This window comes from Dama dama, chromosome 22 (assembly GCF_033118175.1).
Source record: "Dama dama isolate Ldn47 chromosome 22, ASM3311817v1, whole genome shotgun sequence".
NCBI classification, from domain to species: Eukaryota; Metazoa; Chordata; class Mammalia; order Artiodactyla; family Cervidae; genus Dama; species Dama dama.
In genome coordinates this window covers 43,229,735-43,240,246 of record NC_083702.1, presented here as the reverse complement: position 1 = coordinate 43,240,246, position 10,512 = coordinate 43,229,735, and the positions used below count along the sequence as shown (strand labels likewise).

Here is a 10,512-nt window from a genome sequence, read left to right as displayed (position 1 = left end):
TTAGAGGTGATCTAATCCAATCCCTTATCCCGTCCAGCAGGGACACTGTGACTCAGGGACGGCAAGTCTTTGGCTCAAGGTCACATAGCAGACTGGAGAATAGCTGGGATGAGAGCCGGACTCTCCCAACTTCTAGCTTTGGGCTGCTTCCCTCTCGCAAGCCCACCTGGCGTGTCCCCCACCCAGGCCTATTTAAGGGTCCAAAGCAGCCCAAAGGAACACAGATGGAAGGAGTGTGGACCCTGGGAAAGCTATCAGGTCCACACTGGCTGTGCCCTCTATGTGGCCCTGCCCCAGGCAGCATTCCCAGGGCACTGAGCCAGGGCTGTAGAGGGAGGGAAGTAAGGGGAACCTCCCTCTCCTCCCTCCCCTCGCTGTTGCCACCAGAGGGAGAAGGGCTGAATCAGCAGCACTGGAGGCAGACAGGGCTCCTGGCTGTCTCTCAGAGATCTGGCTTAGAAAGCCTAGCATCTGAGGACAAAGGGATGGGGGATGCGGAGAGGCAGGGTGGGGACACAGGATTGCTTTGGTCCAGGGCCCATTGTGTGCTCCTGCCACGCTCAACAGGCCCTCTGCAGAGAAGGAGCCTCAACTCAAAGGTTTGGAAGAAAACACTGTTGTTCAGTTGCTAAGTCATGTCCGACTCTCTGCTACACCATGGACGGCAACATGCCAGGCTTCCTTTTTCTTCACTGTCTCCCGGAGTTTGCTCAAATTCATGTCCATCAAGTCAGTGATGCTATCTAACCATCTCCTCCTCAGCCACCCTCTTCTTTTGCCTCCAATCTTCCCCAACATCAAGGTCTTCTCCAATGAGTCAGAAAATAATATTTTTTAAGGGAAGTGTTACATCAGTTATTAAAAGTGGTACAGAATTCCAAGTGGATTGTTAAAGCAATCCTTTGTAGAAAAGAATTGGAAACATCCATATTACACATTTGATCCATAGCTCAGCTGGTAAAGAATCCGCCTGCAATGCAGGAGACCACAGTTTGATTCCTGGGTCGGGATGATCCCCTAGAGGAGGGCATGGCAACCCACTCCAGTATTCTTGCCTGAAGAATTCCATGGACAGAGAAGCCTGGCGGGCTACAGTCCATGAGGTCGCAAAGAGTCAGACACAGCTGAGGGACTAATCACACATTTGAGCCAGTTATATTTTACACACTTTCTCTGGAATGCCATAGGAAGGTGCTAATGTCATTTTGATGACTTAACTTTGCTATATAAATTTAATAAACCAGGTATATATATGGGGGGGGGGGGGAGGAGAAGGAGCCTCATCTCACTTAACAGGTGAGGAGGCTGAGGTCTGGACAAGAAAACCATTCTCACCAGGTTCTAGGTCCAGCTTCTTTGACTCCCAGTTGTGGTCAATGCCCCAGAAAAGGGCCTCTTGTCCCCACCCCCATCTCCCAGGCACCTGGCTGTGATGAGGGGCGGGGCAGACAAGAGGGTTGGATTCTGGAATATTATACACAATTTTAATAATATCCTTCCTCCCACTCTTTCATCATCCAGAAAATTTCCGCATTTGTGCACGGGCCCTTAGTCTCTCGGCCATTCTGCAGCTCTCCACAGCAGCCCAGGTAGCTTGGAGACAGAGTTACAGCCCTGGGTCAGACAAGACTGGGTTACATCTCAGCTCCACTTCCTTCCAGGTCTGTTGACCTTGGCCACGTCCCCCTACCTCTGAGCCTTGGTGTCCCTGGGCCAGAGGGACATGAGGAGACCAAGACCATCTGAGCAGCCTGGCAGGATATCCAATGGGATACACACTGGCCACCAAACAGTGCTTCTCCCGGGTTAAATCCTTAATATGGTGAGGACATGAGCCCATTCTCCTCAGGCACACGTCTGAGACACAGACTCACGGACTCTCAGAACCAAGCTCCTAGCCACACCCACCTTCCAGCGCAAAGTTTGGACAAAGATATAAAAATAGTGACACTTGGTGCTTGCAACAAGAACCCTTCATGCATTTTTTAAAAATAAAATGTGCCCGTCGTAAAGTGAGATAGAACAGAAAACAGGATTCCTGGAGTCAGCTATGCAAGTGGTGTACGGCAAGTCACCGATCTATTAATAACTGTTCTCGGGCAGTCACCAACAAACTAAACAAAGGAAACCGTGAGCGCCACCCACTGGGGAAGGTCACGGAGCCCGGCACCGACCCCAGCCTCCCGGGCCTTCTGATGTACCCCATCCGTCCAAGGGGGAAGATGGAAGGCCCACTGAGATGCGCTGTTCCCTCACTTATTCCAACAACGTGTGTAGGGGGTCCAATGAGGCCATCGCTCTCCCAAGCTGCTAGCTTACGCGGCTTCCTGGATCTGCAGAGCCCCTCCTTCGACCAGCTGAGTAGTCGAGGGTGAACTTCGCTCTCCAGACTCCATTTCTCCGTCCTGGGCTTTCTCAGCAACCCACGTCTGTCCTACAGGTGTTCATCTGACTTGGGCGAGTTTAATCCCATTTTGCAGAAGAGGAAACCGAATCCCCAAGAAGACTACAGAAAGGAAGAGCCAGCCCCATCCCAGCCCTCCTGGCCCCTGACAAGCACGGTGGTTACACAGCGGGAAACTGAGGCTCAGGGAAGCAGGTGCGCCAACTGGCTCCTCCTCACGGCCGACCAGGGGCAGAGCCAGGTGACGGCGCGGGCAAGGTACGCGGGAGGCCGCTGCCACCTCCCACTTCTCTCGGCCAAATTAAGGGGCGCGACTCCCCCACCCCCAAGCCGGGGGAGCCCCAACATCCCCCCACGCCCACTTCGGGTTCATACCCTGGGAAAAACTGCCGCCAGCTGCGGCCACTCTTGGCAACACCCAGGGCTCTGCTAGAACAGACCCCCGCCACAAAGAAACCCGCCGGCGAATTCGCTCCGGCCACCGCGCCTGTAAGCCAGAAGCCCAGCACGAAATGGGCGAAGGTAGCCGCAGCGGCGCCGGGGAGGGACCTTTGAGAGTTCAGCTTCGGTGGAGCCGAGCAGAGCCGAGCAAAGCCGAACTTGGCCGAGCGGAGCCGAGTCCAGCCGAGTCAAGCGGGTCTGGCGGATCATAGCCGGCTCTGACCGAATGGTGCCGAGTAGAGCCGAGTTCGGCCGAGTGGAGCTGCTGGAGGGAGCCAAGGGGAGAGGGGAAGGTCACTCGGCGCCCCCTGCTGGACACAGAGCCCGGCGCTGGCCTCAGCCGAAGCTAACGCGCCGCCGCCTCCCAGTCCTGCGACAGTCGGGGGCTACTGAGCCCGTTTTATGGATGTGGAAGCTGAGGCTCCAAGACGTTTCGAGCCTGGCCCAAAGGCACACAGAGCTAAGAAGTGGTGGCTGTGGGGTTGGAAACAGATTGTATGGCAGAGAGCTCACCTGCCACCGCCACCCACTGCAGTGATCATTGTGTTTGCTTTGATCTCGCAGTAATTGCTGCCATTTATCATGATCATCCAGGAGGAGGGGGACCTGCCCCGTCTGATGATCCGGGGTAGACCCACCCTGGAGCACAGAGATAAACCCCTGTTCTTACAGGTGGTGAAACCAGGTGGGCTCTGGGCACGCTGACCCAGCACAGCCGGGCCAGCCGTTCCGTGTGCAAATATTGACATGTTTCCTGGTCATTAAAGCAGAAAGCAGGTCGGAGAGGCCCTGTAGGACTGCAGGCCTCATCTTCCCTTCCTGTTTACAAGATGGCCAGAGGGTAGGCGCTCCCGGCTGTCTGCAGGCTGTGTCCCTGGGCTATGTGAGTTAGGACCTGGGGTGTCTGGGACCCTGGAGGAGGCCAAGTGTGGCTCCAAGCACTGTCTTTGAGCTTGTGAAAAAGTGAAGACTGGCCTTGCCCTCCATGCACATGTGTGTGCTCAGATACATCAGTGATGTTCATTCCTGTGTGCAGACCACCTTAGCCTGCCAGACAGGCCTATGCCAAGGCTGCAGGGCTGGCTGGAGGGTGGCTGGGCTGGGCTTGTAGAACACAACCGAGGTCACAACAAATGAGTAGTGTCCAAGGAAGGTCAGGCTGCATTAGTGGACGCAGCCACCCCCGCTGGCCAGGGGCTCCTGGAGTTTGTCCGGCTTGATGTCGGCCATCCTTTCTTTGCTTCTTCTCTCCTGGACATTTGCCATTCCAAGCAGAGCCGAGCCCACGGGTCGGAAGAGCTGCTTCCTGTTGCAGCCTGTCTGTGCACTTTTCTCGATGAACATGGTACTCAGTTCTTTGGCGTGCTGCTTGCCCTCCTCAGTGGTCATCTGCCTCTTGTTGGCCAGGTCCATCTTGTTGCCCACCAGCAGCATGATGACATCACTGCCCCTCTCTGTCCTGACATCAGCAATCCAGAGGCCTGGGCTGCCCTTCATGCTGCTGAGTCTTGCTCAAGGACACCGCCTGTCACCACCAGTGGCTGCCAAGGAGCTAACACCATTGGCCTCCAAGTTCTTTCCACACCCAGCATCACTCCTGCCACACTCACCTTCATTTTCGTAGTTTCTAAAAACTATAGGAGCTGGACTGGGGACTAGGAAAATGGGGTTCTTGGTCTGCCTCTGGTGCTGTGACCATGGGTGAATCATGTGACCATCCCAGGCCTCACCATCTTCAGCTGTAAAATGGGTATGAGAGCTGTTCATTAGTACTTTGAATATCTTTCACACTTCTTCCCAGAGCACAAACTCCAGTTCCCTCTTGAGGCTTGGCTGGACTATAACCCCTCCAGCGAGATTTCCACCCCCACCCATGGATGGCTTCTCACTTTTTTTTTTTTTTTTAATTATCTTTTTTTTTTTTTTTTTAGTTGGAGGCTAATTACTTCACAGGTTTATTTAATACATAGTACCTACAATGCACTGTGAAAGTGAAGTGCTGGTTACTCAGTTGTGTCCAGCTGTTTGCGACCCCATTGACTGTAGCCCACCAGGCTCCTTTGTCCATGGGATTTTTCAGCCAAGAATACTGGAGTGGGTAGCCATTCCCTTCTCTGGGGGATCTTCCCAATCCAAGAATCAAACCTGGGTCTCCCATGTTGCAGGTAGATTCTCTACTGTCTGAGCCACCAGGGAAGCCCTGTAAAATGCACTGTACCACTCACATAATCGTCTTAACATAGATGTCTACCCTCATCTTCATTTCAGAGAAAAGGAAACTGAGGCACTGAAAGGTTAATCAAACAGCTAGTGAATAAATGAGTGGGGATTCAAAACCAGACACTTCCAGATTCCAGGGGCTTAAGAACCACCCCTTTATCTCTTATGTTCAATGCGACTTCCTTCGCCCCTGAAGACAGACCTTGTATTTCTCTGCCTTCTGCTTTTTGCATTTGGCAGCTGTTCTGTAAACACTTGGTGAATGAAGACATGAATTAATGATAATGTCCAAGGTCTTCCCGAGGCCCAGGAGAGGCAGGGCTGCTGGCTCTGTTTTGCAGGTGGTAATTGTATTAGTTTGCTAGGACTGCTGGACTGAACTACCACAAACTAGGTGATTTAAACAAGCGAAATGTATTTTCTCACAGTTCTGGAGGCTGGAAGTCCAAGATCAAGGTGTCAGGCAAGGCTGCTTCCTTCTGAGGGTTGAGAGGACAGACATGTTCCAGACGTCTTTCCCAGCTTTTGGCGGTTTGCTGGCTGTCTTTGGCCCTGACTCTTAGGTGCCTCACCCAGCATTTTCCCCATGCTCATGTCTATGTCCAGATCTTCCCTTTTCTAAGAACACCAGTCATACTGAAATAGAGACCCACCTTACTCCAGGGTGATGTCATCTAAACTCCTTATGACTGCAAGGACCCTATTTCCAAATAAAGTTACATCTGGAGGTACTGGAGTTTAGGGCTTCATATGAATTTGAGGGAGGGGGACACAATTCGATGCACAGTGGGAATTAACTTCCTACGAGGTCCTGTCTGACACAGCTTCTGTCCCTGAACTGGGCCTTTCTCCCTTTCATTCACTGCCTTTCTCCAACCCCAGGGCCTTAGCACATACTGTCCCTCTGCCAGACACACTCAGGCTCACCGTCTGCTCTCAGTACACCCCCAACACAGACCTCTCCCCCCACTTGTGTTCCTCCAGAGAACACTGCACTAGCATTCCCACTGGATAATGGTCCATTTACCTGTGTGGCTGCCTGTGAGTGCCAAAAGCATGGGAACCATGTCTATTTCCCTCCGCTGTACTCCCAGTCCAGTGTCAGGGCCTTGCACACAGGAAAACCTTTGTCAACTTAAGGAATTTTGCCTAAAGAGGTCAAGTGAATGGCCAAGGCCTTGTGGTAGGTTCGTGGCAGAGTGGGCCTATGTCCCGGGTCTCCTGACTTTGGGTCTCATGACGTTTAAGGGATGTGTTTGCCCTCTGGTCTTCCAGTAGACTCACCAAGTCTCACCAGGGCCTGCCGGCCACAGAGGAGCACCCTGATGTTTTGACGGGACTGTGGCCTTGTACAACTCCCCTCACCTTATGCCTGGAGTTCTTGCTGTCTTTAGAGTGCTTTCTTCTGTGTCTGGAGTCCTTTGGAACCCAGGCTGTCACTTCCCTATGGGGCAGTGACCTGTGCCTCCCCCACTCCTTGGAGGTGAAAAGGGCTGTAGCCCTGGGCCTTGGCTTCCCTGTCCCAGGCCCTGCAGACTCCTTTCTGCCCGTGCTGAGGCTGATGTAAGAAGTCCTAGTCCAGAGCCTGGTAGCCATGGGCTGTTGCCTGGCAACTGTCTCTGAGAGACAAGTTTAAGGTAAGGTCTTGGGTCTTGGACGTCTTGAGCAACTTGGACATCTGGAGAGAAGGAATCAGGCAGGGAGGGCCATCACTACCCCTTCCTGCCCGCCCGGGCTCACAGCTCCAGAGTCTCCCCTGAACCCATAGCCCCTGTGGTTCCCATAAGCCACAGATTCTAACCCCAACCCTCCACTTGACTCTTTCCACCCCCTCGATTCTCCCCACATTTATTCAGAGTCACCACAGTGCACCAAAGAATGATGCTTTTGTACTGTGATGCTGGAGACGACTCTTCAGAGTCCCTTGGACTGCAAGGAGATCAAACCAGTCAATCCTAAAGGAAATCAACCCTGAATGTTCATTGGAAGGACTGTTGCTGAAGCTGAAGCTCCAATACTTTGGCCACCTGATGCTAAGAGCTGACTCATTGGAAAAGATCCTGATACTGGGAAAGACAGAAGGCAGGAGGAGAAGGGGATGACAGAGGATAAGACAGTTAGATGGCATCACTGACTCAAAGGACATGAGTTTGAGCAACTCCAGGAGTTGGTGATGGACAGGGAAGCCTGGCGTGCTGCAGTTCATGCGGTCACAAAGAGTCGGACACGACTGAGTGGCTGAACAACAACAACAGCAACCCCACTGTACCAACCAAAGGAAGTAGAATAACGGTGTGAGAATTTCCCCCTGGAGCTGTGAAATGGAATTTCTCCCATTCACTCATTTATCCCAAATCATCTTATGAAGGGCCCACAGCATTGCCAGGCCCTGGAAAAATGGATGCATCAGGCTTCAACCCTGCCTGGAAGCACAAGGCTAGTAGGACACTCCCCCTCCCACACGCACATCTGTGTGCACAGGTAGTGAGTGACACATGGGAAGTCAGGGAAGCTGGAGGGCTGTGGGTTCCAGAGAGGTGACCCTAGCCAAGGCCCCACTCCCCACACAACCTTGGCTGCCAGCAGTCCCTCTGCTCCCAGCCCATGCACACCTGCCACACACACAGCAGGCCCTGTGTTTCATCCCAGTGCACCTTCACTCTTGGATATGGCTAAGATGCCTGAACACCTACTGTATGCCTTGCCACTGTGTTTACACACTCCTCCTCCATCCTGCTATTGTTGCTGCCTGGCTCTTCTCTCCCTGCTTAACTCCTACCCCATCGGTCAGGCCAAACTGTCCACCACAGGGTCCCACCTTTTCTGTAGCTGGAAAGATGGACTTATGCCTCACATCTGACCAATCATGGCATTCTATCATTTTGTCTTTGGTGATCGGCACATATGGCCATCATGTGACCCAAATAGAACCAATCAGCTCTCTCCCATGAGATCTGAAATTTGGACACAGGAAAAGAGTAGGTTTACTGCTCTTGGATCAAGCTCTCTAAGGATATAGGTTGAGGTTTGCCAGGAGCATCTCCCATGACTCCTGGAGGACCAGGACTCTGGAAGGCAATACACCTGGAGGCCTGGGTATGCAGAGCTAAGAGACGGGAGAGAAGGGGTATCCTGATAGAAATGCATGCATGGACACACCCCCAGTCAGGCACACCAATCTAAAAACACAGAGCTAGTTAAAGCAATTTGCCCAGGCCGGTCGTCATGTATCACCAACTTTATTGACAAGAATTCGGGTCAGAATTTTCCTACTGGGCCTCCCAGCCGCCCTTGTAGAAGTGACTCACTTGCCCCAGGAATCAGGAAAGCAAGAAATGCTGGAATGCCAGGGATCTTCTTCCCTCAGACCCCAGACCCTCCTCAGGGGAACCCTAGGATGAGGACTGGGCCTCCAGCCTCCAACCTCTGTACAAGCTCTAGTTTTGTACACTTCCTTCCCCCTGATGTGGCCTCACTCTCCCCTAAGCCCTGCCCCCCAGTTCTTGGCCTCTGAACCTCAACTTCCCTTCCTTGTGTCCTGTCATGTCCTTACCCCCAAGGACTGGAAGACAGAGAAGCCACTTCATGAAAGAGAAGGAGGCTGCCTCCACTCTACAATCTGCTATGCCTCCAACCTCACCCACTGCAGTGTACATGGCAGTCTACCCCAGATGACTCCTTTTCTTCCCAAATCCCCGGAGGCAGGCAAACTGGGACAACCACTGCCATTTTATGATGGGGAAACTGAGGCCCAGAGAGGTCAAGGCTGGACAGGATCTGGAGGTCTCCCAGGTTGTGATTCCCACATTTTCTCTGAGGACCCCCTACCCTCTGAAGGGTGGGGGTTGGGAGATTTAGCATGAGTTACCACCCTCCTCAGAACCAGTCTCGCTGTGACTCTAACGGGTCATCTCGGGGAAGGAGTCCAGGCCAGCCCAGGCCCAGCCTTGGACAGTGGCCTCTCCCTATGGTCTCCCTCCAGCCTCCTCTAGTCTTTTCTTCCTTGAGCCTTCCCAACCTGGACCTGGGGAATGTGAAAGACCAGGAGGCCTCCTCCCCAGCCTGCCAGGGCCGTACCACTCCTCCCAACCTCTCTGGGGAGCCAGGCCCTGCTTCTCAGCTCTGCCCCCAGGCTCCCATCAAGGCCCAACACTTCAGCGCGCTGCAGGCCCTCAGGGGTTGCTGGCCCCACACCTTTCAGGGCATTAGCTTTCCCACCCTGACGGCATCCTTTCCTTGAGTTCGATCAGGCCAGGCACTGACTGGCAACTCAGTTTCATTGAGGCTGCCACTGAACTCAGCCCAGAGGGGCCAACGTTGGCCCCAAGGTCATGAGACAGGTCTGACCTCCACTTCTTCTTCCTTCCCCTCCCCCTCCCCCATCTCTTCCTCCTTTTTCTTCCCCTCTCCCTCCTCCTCTCCTTCCTCTTCCTTTCACGTCTGTTTAGACGTGCTGCCTTTCCATGCCAGTCTGCCCAGGCCAGGCCCCTGCCCTAGTCAATCAGAGGGGAGAAGCAGGGAGAATTTCTCCTACGAGATGGCTCCTGAGCCCTCGAAGACCCCAAGACCCCCTCCAGCCATAGGACACAAAGCAAGCTGCTTTGAGGGTTGGTCAGCTGCCTCCAACAGGGACTGAGCTAGCCTTTGGGGGGGCCTATGCAACACGGGGTCCTTGTTTAAGAAAAGGAATACAAAATTACAAAGACAAAATTTGACTCAGAGCCTCAGAAGGGCCCAAGCAGTCAGAGACCCTGAAGCTGAAGTTAATTAGCTTCCTGGAAACTCTGCCTCTTCTCCTCTTGTCCAGGAACACAGGAGTCCTGGCACTGACCTTCTGGGCCAAGAAGGCCTGGAGGTTATTGGGTTGTTCAGCAGGTGAGGCCTGAGGTCCAGAGAGGAGAAGGGCTGGCCCTCGGCCTTGCAGCAAGAGGAGCAGAGCTGATGTGGGGCCTAGGCAGTCTCACACCCCTTCTCCCTACCAGGGAAGACTTCCTCCTATTTGGGGCTGCAGTACTGACCCCTATGAACACTGGGCCCCGCTCCCTCTTTTGTGAACCTGACTGAGCCCAGGAAATCCAAGGCCTTGTTTTATCCCTCTGAGGGCCAAGATTCAGGATGCTCTGTCTCTGAAGGGGAGAGCCCATCTGTACCTCTCCCCTTGTTTGTGCTGTGCGTGCTAAGTCGCTTTAGTTGTGTCTGCCTCTGTGACCCTGCAGAATGTAGCCCACCAGGCTTCTCTGTCCATGGGATTCTCCAGGCAAGAATACTGGAGTGGCTTGCCATGTCCTCCTCCAGGGGAACTTCCTGACCCAGGGGTCGAACCCTCATCTCCTGTGGCTCCTGCATTGCAGGCAGATTCTTTACCCCTGAACCACCAGGGAAGTCCCACCCCTCCCCTTATCCTGACCCTATTCAGGAAGATCAGCCCAGCAGTGATGCCCCTCCAG

At 53.6% G+C, this 10,512-nt stretch overlaps 1 protein-coding gene across 1 annotated transcript; it reads right to left on the bottom strand.

Moving 5' to 3' along the window:
* Positions 1-4,009: 4,009 nt before the first annotated feature.
* Positions 4,010-4,391, bottom strand: LOC133043103 (ras-related protein Rab-6B-like). Its single transcript, XM_061123971.1, has one exon. The coding sequence runs from the start codon at positions 4,340-4,342 to the stop codon at positions 4,010-4,012; it is 333 nt and encodes a 110-aa protein (XP_060979954.1). The 5' UTR covers positions 4,343-4,391.
* Between the last annotated feature and the right edge of the window lie 6,121 nt (positions 4,392-10,512).